We start from the raw sequence: 20,383 nt of genomic DNA, 5'->3' as shown, positions 1-20,383 counted from the left end.
AGAGATATGGGGAGAAAGAGGGGCAGAGAAGATGGCTGGGGGAGGAGCTCTGAGATAAACCAGTTCACAGAGATAGGCTACATGTCTATTGGTGCCATTTGTCATATTAAATACTACTCTGTAGTGTACAGTCATACCCACAAAGGCCCTCTGAACTCAATTAGCATGAGTTGTGTGATGGAGTGGGAGAGGGGATAGTGAGAGAAGGACATGCAGCAGTTTCCCCTTTTCTTGCCAGAGGCAAACTGGTGCCCTATTTCGCCCAATTAAAAAGTGCTGATTGGTGAATTCACACAAACACATTGTGAACTCTGCCCAGCGGTGCTCAAACCACTGACCTGCAGTTCTGCAACCAACCACTGTTCACATCGTAGAGGTCAGATGTCTCATGTTCTGCTGACAAGTCCCATTAATATCAGATCTGCAGATCTGGTTGGCTGTGGATAAAGTTGAGCAGTTTAGACCAGTTCAGGAGTTCCCCGTCTCAGAAATAGCTCTAACGTCTCCAAGTTGTGGGATAAGAAAATAAAAAAATGTTCAGAATTCTTTTAGCCAGTCCTGATTTCATTTAACCTCGTACCATCCAACTCATTCACCATGGTTGGCTGTTCTCTGCCCCTGCATCAAAAACCCTACCCCAGCTTTGAGACGGCCAGAAAGAATAGGATTTTAAGTGAGTGCTTTGACTTTTTCCTCTCAGATGTAGAGCCAAGGTTTTTCCATTCACGACTAGATATTTGAGTAGAAAAACAGGGTGATTTAACCTGACAAAATCTCTTGGACCAGCATTTTAACCCACCCATTTGAATTTAAAAAAAATGACCAAATCCACTCCCCGTTACGCTGAAGCACCTCTACCCCAACCACACCCTATGATCAGCGGAAAGGAGTGTGGGGGTGAATGTGTTGCTAGAGAAAGTGGATAAGACTGACACTCAATCCACATAAAATGACCAACATTAATCAAAATTCCTAAAAAGGCACTTTCATCCACCATCAGTTGTCTACATTTTTTAAAACGACCAGAATTCTGGTCGTTTTGTGTTTGTTCCTTGAGGGAAGTATTTCCTTTCCTAGAAGCAAATGCTGCAAAAGTAAATCAGCAGATGCAAAGTGGGAAATAGTGCTGCAATATTAATTTAGCCGAACAAACAATTCTATTTGTGTGTGAAGGATAAATATGGGAGGCAGAAGAGAGGGAGAGCGTGAGGGAGAGAATGAGCGTTGGAGGGGGTTGAGTATTATTCATGCAAATGACTCATGTACATGCATGTTTAAGTGGTCATTAACAGATTGCTGCATACAGCATTAAAATCCTTGTTTATCTTCTACCTTGGTCCTACAAAATGTCTCCTCATCACTAAACTGCATAGAGAGGCAGTATGGGGAGGAGTGGGTGTAGGGTGCTATGGTGGAGGGGAGCAAAGCAGAGGGGGATATAATGACAGCGAGTATCACAGCTGTGAAATCCTTAATGCACGTCCCTAATTCACTATCCCACTTCGAAGCAGAGTGCAGCAAAGCTTTCAAATTCTAATGACTGAAAAGTATCCATGCATAATAATAAATCAGATGTGTTGATCTGAGCAAGATCTGAAATAAAGGGAACAATCTGCACCCAGCCTGCCTGCACACTACATCTTTAAGCAGCCTCCCACTCATCTCGATTTCACACAACTCCTCTCCATATCTCCCCACACCCTGCTTCAGTTCGCCATATCTCCCTCTAAAGCCAGTCACACCTCTGGGAACCATTCAGTGCAGATTAGGGCTTCAAAGACCAGTTTTTTTGCGCTACACAGTGGCAGTGAATGTGTTGCCGTTTCATATGGAGCACTACATCTCCGTTTCTACTTGTAAAGGAAGGTAGTAGTTACATAAGCTGGCAAAACTTATTGCTCCCATTTCAATTGATTAAGAGCCTTGTCTTTGCTCTCATGCTCATGTGTACTGTAAATGCATAACTGTGGGAGGAGGGGGTAAGAAAAAGGGACATACAAAAGATAACTGATGGTGGGCACAGGAATCATTGCATAGTACCCAAAGGAGTAATTTCCCAGACCACTTAAGGTACAATTTCTATCTGCGGGTGAGTGAGGGGTAAAAAAAACACAACTAAAAGCCAATTCATAGTCCATCTGCAGAGTGAGACAGCTACATGTAGTGGATATTGGGCTGGTAATGCTGGTTAGTCTTTCCAAGGTGTATCTGCATGCACCACTACAGTACACTGCGAAGATATTAGCACAACAGCACAGTGGGTAACATGAGCTCTGAAATAACAAATCTTGTTGACGTTGAACTTGGGAAGCTCCGAGTCCGTTGCTACGCCGATAAATGACTGTGGGATTACCTTTAAAAAGGATTTCAACATGTTTACAACACCATTAAATCACGAGGGAATTGGAAAAGCATGTCACACACAGCTGCATTGGTGCAGAGAAATGTGTTGTTTTACAGGGTCAGCCACAGTAGTACGATAGGTGCAGAGAAACGTGTTGTTTTCCAGGGTCAGCCACAGTAGTACGATAGGTGCAGAGAAACGTGTTGTTTTCCAGGGTCAGCCACAGTAGTACGATAGGTGCAGAGAAATGTGTTGTTTTACAGGGTCAGCCACAGTAGTACGATAGGTGCAGAGAAATGTGTTGTTTTACAGGGTCAGCCACAGTAGTACGATAGGTGCAGAGAAACGTGTTGTTTTCCAGGGTCAGCCACAGTAGTACGATAGGTGCAGAGAAACGTGTTGTTTTACAGGGTCAGCCACAGTAGTACGATAGGTGCAGAGAAACGTGTTGTTTTACAGGGTCAGCCACAGTAGTATGATAGGTGCAGAGAAATGTTGTTTTACAGGGTCAGCCAGTGGTAGGGCACCACTGTAGCAAATTAGGGTTAACTGCCTTACTCAAGGGCAAATCAACAGATTTCTTCACCTTGTCGGCTCAGGTTTTCAAACCAGCTAGGCTAGGATGGTATCACATTTTCTGAGCGTTTTTTCAGCCAATATGTTGTGTAAATGTGGGCAGATGTTAGCAGCACTTCCTCTGCTTCTCCAACACCTAATGGTGCTGCTGGGGGAAATCACTTGGCTGTACTCTTACTTGAACAGGTAATTACATCTCTGGTGGCATCAGTGCTAAATAAACTACCCATTTGAAGCTGGGTAGTAAAAAATAAATAAAAAAAGGAGGCACTGCTGTGGTCCAATGGGGCTCGAGTGGCCTTCCCCTGCTGGGAGGAACAGCGTGAGAGCGAATGAGATTTAGACATGGGAAAGGATGGATGCATGATAGAGGGGGAAAATTTGTTTAGTATATGCAGTGAGGGAAATTAATCAAACATGCAAGGAAATGGAGGGAGGCAATTGTGCGACCAACATGGTTTGAACCTCTTCACCCATCCTGAAGTGATAATGAGTCATCATTAAAAAACATGTGACAATTCGCTAGTTAGTGCTCTTGTGGTGCAGAGAGGGGATGATCTGGAGCAGCTTTAATGTCTTTGATATTTTAGAGCGCTGCAAATAATCATGGCAACAAAATACCTCCGGGGCTGAAGAGAGCATTAACTTGGGGAACGAGAGGGGTAAGGACAGGGTGAGAGGGGAAGGGAGCGGGTGAGAGGGGAGAGGGATATAAGATAAATGAAATATCCCAACTACACAGGGCAGTCGTCTCAGTCTGTCACACTATCAGGTCAACAAGAAAAGGAGAATAAGGAAACGAATTCAAGGAGGGGACACTAGACAAGCGGAAAGGAAGAAGAAAAAGGACAATCAAGAGAATAGAATCATGTTGGCGCTGGTTTGCAGAAGCTGATGCAGGAAAGGTAAGTGTGTGTGGGGGGGTTGGACAGTCATAAGATGTTGGAGCGTTCCCCTGCTGCATGCCCTTCAAAAGCGCAGCTGGCCATGTTGCAGCTGCTGCCCCTAACCCTCGCTCGCTCGCTCGCTCTCTCACACACACACACACACACACACACACACACACACACACACACACACACACACACCAATCAAAGGTTTCATTCAGAGCCATGGAAAACTAGGGCTGACAGAACAAGAACTCCCTCCCTTAAAACCAACAAAAACACATATATACAGCCATTACTGCCATTCATACTGTGCTTTCATGTGAACATATGTTATTGACACTAGTATTGCAACTCTGATTCTCTACTTTACAATTCCAAACCAAAGCCCTCTTCGATACAAAGTTGAAAGTAGAAACCTACCTGCATTTCTTCCCATCTGCTAGTCTTTTATCCTCTCCGTCTCATGCGTAGACAAGCCATCCAGTCCGTTGTATATTTAGCTTCTACTTCCCATTACTACTAAATAATTTACCAATTAAAAACGGTGCCATTTAAAAGATGCACTACTTGCAAGAAAGAAAATCTGGGCTTTGAGGAGAGAAAAATTCAGCTCTCTACAATGTTTATCATTTACAAATGTCTTTGATCATCAGGATGAGATGAATCATAAATGCATTGATGACCTGTCTGGCCTTAACGGCCTCTACACAGCTGCCTTCTTAGCCTTCTGACATCCTTTTCATGGAGCTCCTGCTTTCCACTTCTCTTCTCCAGAGTTGCCACTTTCAGCACTTTTCACTATGCCGCTTTTCCCGTAGTAAGGGTCTTGTGCTAAAAACATCTGACCATTACACAGTAATGACACATGTAGACAGTTTAAGGTGCGGATAAAACGGGGTGCTTTCAGAAGCTGCACTTCCAAGCACTTTTGAAAAAAGGTTATTTGATAAGTTCAAAAAATTCTTGCTGACTGGATTAGTCACTTGAGTCGTGTAGTGGGTGACTAAAAAGCCTACTGTGGTCACATAATGTGACAATGTGCCGTAATTAATGACCCTACCTTGACCCCGCGGACACGGAACTCCGCCAGCGCCCTGTTCATCTTGGCGGCGGCAGCAGGCAGGTCCTTCCCGCTGGCAATGACTTTAACCAAAAGGGAGTCGTAGTGGGGAGAGATGACAGCTCCCTGGAACGCAGACGCACTGTCCAGACGGATGCCCATGCCCTCGCCACTTCGGAATACCTGAGGAATTGGGAGAGAGGAATTACGGGTATGCAGATAGAGCTGTTAAGACATGAGTCAGGAAGAAAGTAAGCCCGTCTATATAAAACATGTACATTTACAAATGCAGCAATACATATCCTTTGAGAAACACAACCTTTTCCAAGTTTCATATTTGTCAATTCAGTCATTTGACTTGTCACGTACAGTCTACAGCAGGTATAAAAAAATGCTGCGAAATGTTTGTGTGCTAGCTCCCTCAACGCAGTAGAAAAACCTACAGCAATAAGAGTAAAGTCAACTAAAAATAACCAATAATGGAAGCGGTAGTATGCCTAGTAATAGAAGCGGTAGTATGCCTAGTAATAGAAGCGGTAGTATGCCTAGTAATAGAAGCGGTAGTATGCCTAGTAATAGAAGCGGTAGTATACCTAGTAATAGAAGTGCCCTCGCTAGAAGCCTGTGTTTCAAACATAAGGAAGTGGATGGCTGCAAACTTTCTACTTTTAAACTCGGACAAAACAGAGATGCTTGTTCTAGGTCCCAAGAAACAAAGAGATCTTCTGTTGAATCTGACAATTAACCTTGGTTGTACAGTCGTCTCAAATAAAACTGTGAAGGGCCTCGGCGTTACTCTGGACCTTGATCTCTCTTTTGACGAACATATCAAGACTGTTTCAAGGACAGCTTTTTTCCATCTACGTAACATTGCAAAAATCTGAAACTTTCTGTCCAAAAATGCATAAAAATTTATTCATGCTTTTGTTACTTCTAGGTTGGACTACTGCAATGCTCTACTTTCTGGCTACCCGGATAAAGCACTAAATAAACTTCAGTTAGTGCTAAATACGGCTGCTAGAATCCTGACTAGAACCAAAAAATGTGATCATATTACTCCAGTGCTAGCCTCCCTACACTGGCTTCCTGTTAAGGCAAGGGCTGATTTCAAGGTTTTACTGCTAACCTACAAAGCATTACATGGGCTTGCTCCTACCCATCTTTCCGATTTGGTCCTGCCGTACATACCTACACGTACGCTACGGTCACAAGACGCAGGCCTCCTAATTGTCCCTAGAATATCTAAGCAAACAGCTAGAGGCAGGGCTTTCTCCTATAGAGCTCAATTTTTATGGAATGGTCTGCCTACGCATGTGAGAGATGCAGACTCAGTCTCAACCTTTAAGTCTTTACTGAAGACTCATCTCTTCAGTAGGTCCTATGATTGAGTGTAGTCTGGCCCAGGAGTGTGAAGGTGAACAGAAAGGCTCTGGAGCAACGAACCGCCCTTGCGGTGTCTGCCTGGCCGGTTCCCCTCTCTCCACTGGGATTCTCTGCCTCTAACCCTATTACAGGGGCTGAGTCACTGGCTTACTGGTGTTCTTCCATGCCGTCCCTGGGAGGGGTGCGTCACTTGAGTGTGTTGAGTCACTGACGTGGTCTTCCTGTCTGGGTTGGCACCCCCCCTTGGGTTGTGCCGTGGCGGAGATCTTTGTGGGCTATACTCGGCCTTGTCTCAGGATGGTAAGTTGGTGGTTGAAGATATCCCTCTCGTGGTGTGGGGGCTGTGCTTTGGCAAAGTGGGTGGGGTTATATCCTGCCTGTTTGGCCCTGTCCGGGGGTATCATCGGATGGGGCCACAGTGTCTCCTGACCCCTCATCTCAGCCTCCAGTATTTATGCTGCAGTAGTTTGTGTCGGGGGGCTAGGGTCAGTCTGTTATATCTGGAGTATTTCTCCTGTCTTATCCGATGTCCTGTGTGAATTTAAGTATGCTCTCTCTAATTCTCTCTTTCCGAGGACCTGTGCCCTAGGACCATGCCTCAGGACTACCTGGCATGATGACTCCATGCTGTCCCCACTCCACCTGGCCGTGCTGCTGCTCCAGTTTCAACCGTTCTGCCTGCGGCTATGGAACCCTGACCTGTTCACCGGACGTGCTACCTGTCCCAGACCTGCTGTTTTCAACTCTCTAGAGACAGCAGGAGCAGTAGAGATACTCTCAATGATGGGCTATGAAAAGCCAACTGACATTTACTCGAGGTGCTGACTTGTTGCACCCTCGACAACTACTGTGATATTATTATTATTATTATTTGACCATGCTGGTAATTTATGAACATTTGAACATTTTGGCCATGTTCTGTTATAATCTCCACCCGGCCCAGCCAGAAGAGGACTGGCCACCCCTCATAGCCTGGTTCCTCTCTAGGTTTCTTCCTAAGTTTTGGCCTTTCTAAGGAGTTTTTCCTAGCCACCGTGCTTCTACACCTGCATTGCTTGCCGTTTGGGGTTTTAGGCTGGGTTTCTGTACAGCACTTTGAGATATCAGTTGATGTAAGAAGGGCTATATAAATAAATTTGATTATGCCTAGTAATAGAAGTGGTAGCATGCCTAGTAATAGCCTGATGTGTACACAATAGGATATAGAGAAGAGATAAATGTGCCATGTCATGTATGACTATTCACATTATAAAGTAAACACACGTCAATAGCCCTCTTCCCCTCCCAGTTTCCTGGAGACCCCAAATCAGCTCCTTGGTTTTGCTGACGTTGAGGTAGAGGCTGTTTCCCTAGCACCACTCTGTCGGGGCTCTAACCTCCCTGTTGGCTGTCTCGTCGCCGATCAGGCCCAGCACCGCCATGTTGTCTGGAAAATCAACGATGGTGTTAGTCGTGTGGGGTGGAGGTGATTTTGCCCACCCTCACCACCTGGGGTCTGCCTGTCAGGAAGTCCAGGATCCAGTTGGAGAGGGAAGTGTTCAAACCCAATTAGTCAGCAGTAGTCTCGACTGCAGCGGTGTGGATGTTTAATTCACTCATATCCTTTAACAACCTCCAATTTCATGGTCCAATTAAAGATTCAAAGACAGTTGATTTGAAAACTCTAAGTTATTGATTCAAAACACACCAGGTGACTGTAAACGTAACGTTGTAAATGATGCACAAATAGGGGTCGTTTCAATCCGTTTTAGGCTAGGTTCTGTGCAATGTCAGAACAGACCAAAGACAAAAGCTAGCCTTTCAATCAGCAGATACTGCCCTTGATGGGTGACAGTGTTGGCTTCCAAAAACACAATCACTGAATTATTCAAGTTCAGTATTACCGTGCTGATATCATTATTGGTATAAAATGGCAAACTGAAAATACAGCCTAAACACCAGTAAAAACTGAAAGTTTTATTTGACCAGTTAAGTCAATTCTGAACAAATTGTTATTTACAATGATGGCCTGGCAAGAGGCAAAAGGCCTCCTGTGGGTTCGTGGCAGGGATTTAAAAAATAATTTTAAAAAATTCAACTAAAACAGACAAGACAGAAGACGCTATCAACAGCAAACAGTGGATGTGTGTGAAATAAAACATGCTTCCTTACAAAAGGCAACAAAAACTAGTGACAGAGTGACACCTAGAAAGTACACGTTTAGCTCCACAAGGGTCAGACTCTTATCCTTCAAGCCCCCATCGCTGTGCCTTCCAGCACTGGGATTAGAGCACTGTTAGCCCTATTCTCATTGTGTGAGATGCACTGCAGGGAGGACTCCCACACAAATCAGAACAATCACAGCCGAACAGCCTCCCAACACAATTAAAAACACGTCCACCTGCGGTGCTCCTGTGTGGTGAGCCGGAGAGATGATCTGTTCCATGGCGTGCTGCCTGCTCCCACCCTTGGTGCAGCTGCGTATTTGTAGCACTCACATTTAACATTCTTTAAAAATCGCTCAATTAGATATGAATACAATATGACAATCTGATCCTTAGAATGTTTTACGGTACAAATTAGCATTTTGATATATAGATGTATCAAAATATCGAAAAGTAACCTAATGAAGTTACAACTATGCTTGCGCTTGATTGTCTACTTAACAGTGGGCCCTTTCTGATAAAAGTTATTACCACAGCAATAGATACACAGTAATAGACAATGGCAGAAAATCCAACGTGCCGTGTTTGTTGCAGAGAGAGGAGATCACCCCATGGCTCCAAGACAACATGGGTCAGACTCATCACTGTGTGCACACGCTAGGGCTGTCCCACACAACTTGGGTCGCCCGAAAGTCTTCTGTTCCTTCGAACAATGGATTGGTAGACATTTTTAAAAACGTGCATTTTTCCATATATTAGACACACTTTATGCGTTTTTATCAAATCAACTATATGCATTGAGCTTGTCTGATGCTTAAAGCTCATGGTTTGATGAAATAACACAAATGGCTCATGAGGTTGCCAGAGATCTAGATAACCAGAAAAGGAATAAACGTAACCTGCCCCAACTACTATCCTCCCGCAGGCTTTCGCAGACTCTGCCGTCACTCTCCTGATGTTGCCGGTAACAGGCTACAGGAGTCGGTAACCTTTGTCATGTGGAATGTCAATTTATATGACCATTTTACCGATCTGCATGCCAGTTATGGTTTACACATGCACATTTTCATTCAAGTTTAATTTATAATATCTTCATATCTCAAAATCATTGTCATGTGGTGAATCAAAATTCTATCCAAATCTAAATGAAAATTAAACAAACCTAAAAAGTAACTTCTAGTAACTACGTAAAAAAAAAAAAAAAACATTGCAGCCTGCAGGTAGAAAATATCCTGATAAAAATAAATATCCTATAAATCACATTGGCTGTTGGAATCAACACAGTCAGCTAAACTTTGAACATTGAGATATTAAATAAATGATAGATCAGAAGCATAGAATATAAAGAGTGAAAAAGACAGTGGCTGTGGAATGTGCTGGGTGAACGGGAGGAGATCAAGTGATTGCTATAGGGGAGGCAGATGGACATCTGTGGATTAGGTGAAGGAGGGGTTGAGGTCAGGAGGTGAGCTCAGATCCCCTGAAGGGAGTAATAAGGGTTTACTATCCTCTTCCTGTGGAACCATAAGATGTAAGGATTGGAGGGAAGGACGAGTGTCTTAAGTGGGATATATTTACCTCGTCTGTCTGAATTACAGCTGTAAAGACCCTTTGGGAAGAATTAAACTTGGTTAAGCTCCTCTAGTGTCCGTGAGTTATTTACTCAGAAAAATAAGAACCTAACACTACACATGGCCTGTCTGCAATGAACTTGAAACATTGTATCAACTTGGGTCATCCTAAGCTTAGGCTAGCGAACTTGCAACATTGTATAAAATATTCTGGGCCTTTGAGTTTCAACGCCAGTGAGCTCCGGCCATGTAAGCTATTTGCGGTAGGGATAAGAAGCAGTGCTTGACTTGGACAGGAGCTCACCAGAGCCGAGTACCAGCACCTCAAATGTTCTACTGCTTGAGCTCCTGTTCCTCTTATAGAATATTAGCTCAAAAGTATTGTGGAGCTCCTGCACCTAAATATAAACAGTACCAGTAGCCAAAATGAGTACCGGAACCTATTCCAGTCCAAGTCAAGCACTGATAAGATGTAAATCAGGTAGGCCTAATTCATGCCGTTTCCATTTAATCAGAGAATTACATTTTTCCTTTTCACGTTGAGTGGTTATCGAAAGGGAGAGAGCTGGAAAGATTTTTCAAATACATAGAACTATTGTCATTCTCAACGGACGTAAAAACAGACTGTTTGCTTGCCGTTTGAGGTGAAGACATTACTTTGAGACGCTGCACAGTGGTGGTGCGTTACGCCAAAAGTGAAAACTATCAGATCCCCAAATGGGCACATTTATATGCCTACATTTACACACAGGTCAGGTAGCTTATAGGCCTACTTCTATGTATAATCAGGTCAGGTAGCCTATAGGCCTACTTCTATGTATAATCAGGTCAGGTAGCCTATAGGCCTACTTCTATGTATAATCAGGTCAGGTAGCCTATAGGCCTACTTCTTTGCGTGCGCCTCCTTACACAACATTGACAGGAGCTCTCCAAACCAAAGATAATGACTAAATTGTCAGAATTCGTAAATGGAATGAAATAAGACCACTTGTGTTACCAAGTGTAACATTGTTTGCGGAGTGCACAACCTGTGTCCACTCCGACAATGACAACGGGAAGACAGGAATAATAATATTGAATGCATATTTTTTTTATACGGTCTCTTTTTTGCTTTCTTGAGTAAGGCAGAGGGGCGGCAAGCGGAAAATACGGAGCAAATGGGTTGGTAATGTTCTCTAGTTGCGCCGTGATTGGCACAGTGTTCTGTCACTCATGGAGACACTACATCACCTCAAACTCTAAAGGTAGAGCTCAAATTCAAGCCCCTTGGGTGCTGCCATAGTGTTGCATTAGAAGTGCCCATCCAAGAAGGACACATACAAAATTACATCAAACCACATTATATCTACAGTCAACATCATACTTTCAAAACCTTAGCTAGCAGTCATCGTCATGAATCAAGTCGACAATCTACTGGCAAATCCTTTTCAATCCTTGTCACATGGAGAAAATATATCGGTACTCATCGGTCATAAACATTACACATCAAATTCTATTAGTCACATGCACCGAATACAACAGGTATTACAGTGAAATGCTTACTTACAAGCCCCTAACCAGCAATGCAGTTAAAAAAATATGAAACAGAAATAAAAGGAACAAGTAATTAAAAAGTGCAGCAGTAAAATAACAATGGTGAGACTATATACAGGGGGTACCGGTACAGAGTCAATGTGTGGGTTGCACCGGTTAGTCGAGGTAATATGTACATATAGGTAGAGTTATTCAAGTGACTATGCATAGATAATAACAGTAGCAGTGGCGTAAAAGGGGGGGTGGGCAATGCAAATAGTCTGGGTAGCCATTTGATTAGATGTTCAGGAGTCTTATGGCTTGGGGGTAGAAGCTGTTTAGAAGCCTCTTGGACCTAGACTTGGCACTCGGGTACCACAATTTTTAGGGCCTTCCTCCGACACCGCCTGGTATAGAGGTCATGGATGGCAGGAAGCTTGTCCCCAATGATGTACTGGGCCGGTCACACTACCCTCTGTAGTGCCTTGCGGTCAGAGGCCGAGCAGTTGCCATACCATGTAGTGATGCAACCAGTAAGAATGCTCTCGATGGTGCAGCTGTATAACCTTGAGGACCCATGCCAAATCTTTTCAGTCTCCTGAGGGGGAATAGGTTTTGTTGTGCCCTCTTCACGACTGTCTTGGTGTGCATGGACCATGTTAGTTTGTTGGTGATGTGGACACCAAGGAACTTGAGGCTCTCAACCTGCTCCAATACAGCCCCGTAGATGAAAATGGGGTCGTGCTCAGTCCCCGTTTTCCTGCAGTCCACAATCATCTCCTTTGTCTTGATCACACTGAGGAAGAGGTTGTTGTCCTGGCACCACACAGTCAGGTCTCGGACCTCCTCCCTATAGGCTGTCTTGTCGTTGATCAGGCCTACCACTGTGTCATCGGCAAACTTAATGATGGTGTTGGAGTCGTGCCTGGCCGGAGTCATGAGTGAACAGGGAGTACAGGAGGGGACTGAGCACACACACCCCTGAGGGGCCCCTGTGTTGAGGATCAGCGTGGCTGATGCGTTACCTACCCTTAACACCTGGTGGCAGCCTGTCAGGAAGTCCAGGATCCAGTTGCAGAGGGATGTGTTTCGTCCCTTAGCTTATTGATGAACTGAGGGCACTATGGTGTTGAACGCTGAGCTGTAGTCAATGAACAGCATTGTCACACCGGTGTTCCTTTTGTCCAGGTGGGAAAGGGAAGTGTGGAGTGCAATAGAGATTGCATCATCTGTGGATCTGTTAGGGCGGTATGCAAATTGGAGTGGGTGTAGGGTTTCTGGAATAATGGTGTTGATGTGAGCCATGACCAGCCTTTCAAAGCACTTCATGGCAACAGATGTGAGTGCTATGGGTCGGTAGTCATTTAGGCAGGTTACCTTAGTGTTCTTGGGCACAGGGACTATGGTGGGCTGCTTAAAACATATTGGCATTACAGACTCGGACAGAGAGGTTGAAAATGTCAGTGAAGACACTTGCCAGTTGGTCAGCGCATGCTCGCAGTACACGTCCTGGTAATCCGTCCGGCCCTGCGGCCTTGTGAATGTTGACCTGTCTAAAGCTCTTACATCGGCTGCGGAGAGCGTGATCACAGTCATCCAGAACAGGTTGTGCTCTCATGAATGTTTCAGTGTTACTTGCCTCGAAGCGAGCATAGACTTAGTTTACCTCGTCTGGTAGGCTCATGTCACTGGGCAGCTCTCGGTTGTGCTTCCCTTTGTAGTCTGTAATGGTTTGCAAGCCCTGCCACATCCGACGAGCATCGGAGCTGGTGTAGTACGATTCCATCTTAGTCCTGTATTGATGCTTTGCCTGTCTGAAGGTTCCTTCGGAGGGCATAGCAGGATTTCTTATAAGCTTCCGGGTTAGCGTCCCGCTCCTTGAAAGTGGCAGCTCTAGCCTTTAGCTCAGTACGGATATTGCCTGGCTTCTGGTTGGGGTATTTACGTGTGGTCACTGTGGGGACAACGTCAATTAAGCACTTATTGATAAAGCCAGTGACTGATGTGGTGTACTACTCAATGCCATCGGAAGAATCCCGGAACATATTCCAGTCTGTGCTAGCAAAATAGTCCTGTAGCTTAGCATCTGCTTCATCTGACCACTATTGACCGAGTCACTGGTGCTTCTTGCTTTAATTTTTGCTTGTAAGCAGGAATCACGAGGATAGAATTATGGTCAGATTTACCAAATGGAGGACGAGGGAGAGCTTTGTGCACGTCTCTGTGTGGAGAAAAGGTGGTGTGGAGTTTTTTCCCCTCTGGTACCACATTTCACATGCTGATAGAAATTTGGTAAAACAGATTTAGGTTTCCCTGCATTAAAGTCCCCGGCCACTAGGAACGCCGCCTCGAAGAGCGTTTTTCTGTTTGCTAATGGCGGAGTACAGCCCATTGAGTGCGGTCTTAGTGCCAGCATCAGTCTGGGGTGGTATGTAGATAGCTACGAAAAATCCAGATGAACTCAAGGTAGATTGTGTGGTCTACAGCTTATCATGAGATACTCTACCTCAGGCGAGCAAAACGTAGCCACTTCCTTAGATATCGTGCACCAGCTGTTTACAAATATACATGTAGCCTATAGCCTGTTTTAGAGAAATGTAATCAATGAATATTGTAAGAGCTTTCACCGTCTGCTTATATGCCCCCTTTATTTATCCTACAGATCTGACACGATGTAGAGGGAGAACACTAAGAGAACACGGCCCATGATCTTAATTCTGTCAAATGATAGTGGGACTAAGCGCAAACCAGATGGGATGGCGTATCCCTGCAGAATGCTGTGGTGGCCATGCTGGTTAAGTGTGCCTTGAAATCTAAATAAATCACAAACCGTGTCACCAGCAAAGCACCATCACACCACCACCTCCATGCTTCACGGTGGGAACCACACATGCAGAGATCATCCATTCACCTACTCTGCGTTGCACAAAGACACAGGTTGGAACCAATAATCTCCAATTTGGACTCCAGACCAAAGGACAGATTTCCACCGGTCTAATGTCCATTGATTGTGTTTCTTGGCCCAAGCAAGTCTTTCTTATTGGTGTCCTTTAGTAGTGGTTTCTTTGTAGGAATTCGACCATGAAGGCCTGATTCACAGTCTCTTCTGAACAGTTGATGTTGAGATGTATCTGTTACTTGAACTCTGAAGCATTTATTTGGGCTGCAATTTCTGAGGCTGGTAACTCTAATGAACTTATCCTCTGCAGTAGAGGTAACTCTGGATCTTTCTTTCCTGTGGCGGTCCTCAGAGCCAGTTTCATCATAGCGCTTGAAGAAACGTTCAAAGTTGTTGAAATGTTACGTATTGACTGACCTTCATGCCTTACAGTAATGATGGACTTTCGTTTCTCTTTGCTTATTTGAGCTGTTCTTGCCATAATATGGACTTGGTCTTTTACCAAATAGGGCCATCTTCTGTAAACCACCCCTACCTTGTCACAACACAACTGATTGGCTCAAACGCATTGAGTGAAAGAAATCCCACCAATTAACTTAAGGAACATCTGTTAATTGAAATGCATTCCAGGTGACTACCTCATGAAGCCATTAAAAAAAAATAATAATAATAATCTAGATCCATTCCAGCAAAGCCACCACACAACACATTAATTGCAGTACAACGGTGACAAACTGTGCCCACAAACTGTTAGGACATACATAAAGCTGTCCCAACAGGAGAGTTCCAACACTTTACCACTTCACCACTTCTACACCTGGCTATCAGCGGAGCAAACAGTTCATTCAGCACCTTAACATTTAAAAAAAACTAAAAACTGTACCAGTCAAGTTGACACCTACTCATTCAAGGGTTTTTCTTCATTTTTAAATAATAATAATAATAATAAAGTGTCCAAACTTTTGACTGGTACTGTATATAGCCACTTAGCAAACCAAATATAAATATATTACTGCTCAACAAACACAATCTCAGTTGACCAACAGCCTAACGACCAAACAATCAACCAATTGGGGTCAGCCCTGGTGTGCGCGCGTGTGTGTGCGCGTGTGCACATGGGTCTGTGGATGCAATTTGTGTGTGTCCTCCATCTCGCTCTCAGTCTGGGAGAATAAACTGATCTGATGTTTAATGCGCTCTGATTTTTGAGCGCATGCAACATCATGGGAGGGAGGCTGAAGGGGGGAAACGTGCTCATTTCAGTCAGGATCCAAGTGTGATGCTTCAACCTCTGTCGCCAAGGCAACAGGGTGAATAAAGATGGCGGCTTGCCAATCCAACTCCCCTCCTCCCCCTCAGACAGCGCAACCCTTTTCCAAAAGTAGGTCACAACACCTCCACTCATTCCCTAACAGCCTAAAACATCCTTGTCAAGCATGAACCAGTACCACAAACTATTGACCCAAACTAACCAAACTGTCATCCCAACTTCATCTCCCCTTCCTCCCTACCTCAGACAACTTCAAACACGTTGTCTGTTTGACATGTTGAACCGAGGTTTTGCCCATGCTATAGGGAATAAAAAAAATGCATTACACGGCTGTGTAGAGCACTTCTATAACAGCAGTGGGGTCCCCTTGAGGAATACTATGTTCAGCACGTCTACTTAACACAGCACAAGGGATTACACCCTTCTAAAGACCTCTCCAACATCACACAGCAGTGGAATTATAACCACTGTATCCAACTATGACGAGACAACTGCCTTTGCATTCAAGCTAGGGGAACAAGGATTTTGCTTCTAGATATTTCTGCAACTGCTTATAACTATAAGAACTCTAAGATGTGTCAAATTATCAGGGGTGGAAAAAGTACCCAATTGTCATACTTGAGTAAAAGTTAACATCCCTTAACAGAAAATGACTCAAGTAAAAGTGAAAGTCACCTAGTAAAATACTAGTTGAGTAAAAGTCTAAAAGTACAAGGTTTTAAATATACTTAAGTAGGCAGTAAATGTAATTGCTACAATATATTTAAGTATCAAAAGTAAAAATTATTAGAAAATTCCTTATATTAATCAAACCTGAGCATTTACGAAGCATGTGTGTTTAGTGAGTCCGCCAGATCAGAGGCAGTAGGGATGATGTCTTTATAGGGGAGTGAATAAGACCAATTTTTTTTTTTTTTTATTACAAAAAGTGGGTGTGGAAAATGTATGGAGTAAAAAGTACATTATTTTCATTAAGAAAATAATGGAGTAAAAGTAGACAAATATAAAAAGTAAAGTACAGACACCCCAAAAAAACGACAACTTGTTATGGATAGGGGGCAGTATTTTTACGGCCGGATAAAAAAACGTACCCGATTTAATCTGACTATTACTCCTGCCCAGAAACTAGAATATGCATATAATTATTAGCTTTGGATAGAAAACACTCCAAAGTTTCTAAAACTGTTTGAATGGTGTCTGTGAGTATAACAGAACTCATTTGGCAGGCCAAAACCTGAGAAGATTCCAAACAGGAAGTACCCTCTGACTATTTCTTGGCCTTCTTGATCATCTCTATCCAAAACAGTGTAACGTGCTGTAACGTGACATTTCCTAACGCTCCCATAGGCTCTCAGAAGGCGCCAGAACGTTGAATGATGACTTTGCAGGCCATGGCTGAAAAACAGTAGCGCATTTGGATAGTGGTCGATCTGAGAACAATGAGACTGGGGGCGCGTGCACGAGACGACTCCATGTTTTAATTTTTTCGTCTCTGAACGAAAACAGGGTTTCCCGGTCGGAATATTATCACTTTTTTTAAATGAGAAAAATCGCATAAAAATTGATTTTAAACAGCGGTTGACATGCTTCGAAGTACGGTAATGGAATATTTTGACATTTTTTGTCACGGAACGCGCCGGGCGCGTCACCCTTCTTTACCCATTCGGATAGTGTCTTGAACGCACAAACAAAACGCCGCTATTTGGATATAACTATGGATTATTTGGAACCAAACCAACATTTGTTATTGAAGTAGAAGTCCTGGGAGTGCATTCTGACGAAGAACAGCAAAGGTAATCCAATTTTTCTTATAGTAAATCTGAGTTTGGTGAGTACCACACTTGGTGGGTGTCAAAATAGCTAGCCTGTGATGGCCGGGCTATCTACTCAGAATATTGCAAAATGTGCTTTCACCGAAAAGCTATTTTAAAATCGGACACCGCGATTGCATAAAGGAGTTCTGTATCTATAATTCTTAAAATAATTGTTATGTTTTTTGTGAACGTTTATCGTGAGTAATTTAGTAAATTCACCGGAAGTGTTCGGTGGGAATGCTAGTTCTGAACGTCGCATGCCAATGTAAAAAGCTGGTTTTTGATATAAATATGAACTTGATTGAACAAAACATGCATGCATTGTATAACATAATGTCCTAGGAGTGTCATCTGATGAAGATCAAAGGTTAGTGCTGCATTTAGCTGTGGTTTTGTTTTTTGTGACATTATTTGCTAGCTTGAAAAATGGGTGTCTGATTATTTCTGGCTGGGTACTCTGCTGACAATCTAATGTTTTGCTTTCGCTGTAAAGCCTTTTTGAAATCGGACAGTGTGGTTAGATAAAGGAGAGTCTTGTCTTTAAAATGGTGTAAAATAGTCATATGTTTGAAAAATGGAAGTTTTGGGATTTTTGAGGAATTTGTAATTCGCGCCACGCCTATCATTGGATATTGGAGCAGGTGTTCCGCTAGCGGAACGTCTAGATGTAAGATTAAGTAGTACTTCACACCACTGCAAATTATATCCATCTCAGGGCAATGCATTTGGGTTTGCTAACTGGCTTGTTCAGCGCCTAGATGTCAAGATAAAGCTCATTGGTTACAGCACAGACATCCAATCTCCTCCTGGCTCAAGACCCCTGTTGTGTAAATCATATTATTTGTTCAAGTGCACGCCCAATATGGTACAGAAACTATCACGGAATGACAAATCGGCATACCGCCCAACCCTAGCACACAGAGACGCAGACAAACTGCTCCACTCAGTGGACACCCGTTACGAGAACAAATGCACATTCACACGTTAACATACACACAGGCAGACTAATGAGCCAGGGATCAGTGCCTGGGAGACCAGAGCAGTATGAAATATGACCCGTTAATTAGATGGGATCTCAGAGGAAACCGAGCCAGGTCAGAGGAGAACACTGAGGTGAAGCGGAGAGCAGAGGGGGATTAAGCAGCACTGATACTGGAACACGCAGCAGTCATACAGAGAGACTGCAAATATGACTCAATCACATTAGACTGGACAGAGCGATGCCCAGGCAGGTGGAGTAGTGCTGTGTGTGTGTGTGTGTGTGTGTGTGTGTGTGTGTGTGTGTGTGTGTGTGTGTGTGTGTGTGGGGGGGGGGGGGGGTTGGGTAGGAGACTCATCAAGAGCCAACAAACACTTAAGAGACTGGAATGGGAGGGAATTAAATTGCATGAGAAAATAAAATGTCAAGCAGATGGAGAGATTGTGGAGTTAGGGAACCCCCACAAAACGTGTTTAAACTAAATGTACAAGCGAGACGGCAAGAGGAAGATAGTGAAAGAGGGGGAGCAATGAAGCGACAGAGTGGATGAGATAAGGCAAGAGAATTAAATTATTTCAGGAGAGCAAAACAAAATTGAAAATTAGAAAGCGCAAACAAGAGTCGACAAGGATTGGGGAGGGAGGAAAGAATAACGTGAAGCAAACAAATGAGAAGAGAAAGTAAACAGAAGATGAAAAGGGGATGGATTACAGGAGGCGGAGCATGTGGTTGGAAGGGGAAGGAAAACCTGGTTAAATAGGTATGGGTTATTGAACAGTGGAGAGAAGGGGATGATTTTATTACCTATAAAAGACTAATAAGGAATAGAATGTCAATCATAGTTAATGAATTGTTTTTTTTTTTTAGATGGTGAAGGACCAAGGGGGATGAGCAATGATCTTAATTTCCATTTATCAGCCAATGGGAAATGTTCTATTTCATTTGGGACAGCAGGGATAGATTTGGTTTCTGAGAGGTTATTTTTGGGTTCTGCAACAGATTGGGTTCTCCTCCCATGAACAACACTTGTATGAGTGCCTGTCTGAACAGGGTAGACAATACACTGTACTGCGAATATGAAACAGAGGCGCTATACAGATAAGATAGATAGATATAAAATAAAAATAAATAAAAAAGACATGATTTTTACCAAGGCACAATTCTGTTAAACATGGTTTAAAATTAAGCCAGAGTGGTTTGCTATTGTCATCACAATGACGACAACACTGAATAGTAGCCTGACACCAACTAGAGAAGTAATTAAAATGGTAAAGACTGAACACATGGAAGGTACTGTAGAAATAAATGCAAACATGGAAGATGTTGGTAAGCTTCAGTCCCAGCAAGAGAGAATAAAAAGAGAGTCAAGCGAGCAGAGGCATTCATTCAGTGGATTCAGTCATTTAGTGGGTGGGTGTAGAGCATTCTCAAACCCTTTAATTCCATTGGCCATGAACCACTAGTCAATGGTTGATGAAGGTGTGAACTTGATCAGTTTAGAAGGATGGAACAAGAAGCAAAATGCCTTTCAATGCAATGATTAAATTATTCATGCCCTACCTTCAGCTTCCATTAATGCTGTATATACAGTTGGACTGATTCTATTTCTCCTCCCCCTACACCACAACAGTCACTTCACACACACAGCGTTGGAAGACCACTAATGGCAACTGAGAACGGAGGGACAAGAAACATCCATCTCCTTGCTTAGTGACAGTATAAAATATGGCATCAAAAACAGCCAGACAAACTCGTGGAGGAACATCTCCTTTTCTAACCTCACCTCAATGCAGTGGTTGGCGGTGAGCTGTTCACACATTATGGGAGAAGAACAGCAGAGGCAGAGACAGTACAACAGGATGTCAAACTCCTCAGGGAGTATTGAATGGGGCTGAGAATTGCAGTCCAGACCTCAGCACTGCCGTTATCTGCCTTACCCAA

General features: G+C 43.5%; 1 protein-coding gene across 2 annotated transcripts in view; it reads right to left on the bottom strand.

Moving 5' to 3' along the window:
* LOC106563498 (pyruvate carboxylase, mitochondrial) overlaps nucleotides 1-20,383 on the bottom strand; it is a 119,654-nt gene that overhangs the window by 41,674 nt on the left and 57,597 nt on the right. For both annotated transcript variants that reach the window (XM_014129148.3, XM_014129149.3), the window contains one exon: nucleotides 4,871-5,053. In XM_014129148.3, coding sequence (XP_013984623.1) covers nucleotides 4,871-5,053 — 183 coding nt within the window. The remainder of the gene's footprint in view (nucleotides 1-4,870; nucleotides 5,054-20,383) is intronic.

Source organism: Salmo salar, chromosome 11 (genome assembly GCF_965601325.2).
Source record: "Salmo salar chromosome 11, fSalSal1, whole genome shotgun sequence".
Lineage (NCBI taxonomy): Eukaryota > Metazoa > Chordata > Actinopteri > Salmoniformes > Salmonidae > Salmo > Salmo salar.
Note: the sequence above shows the minus strand (reverse complement) of the source record. Positions and strands in the feature narration are given on the sequence as shown.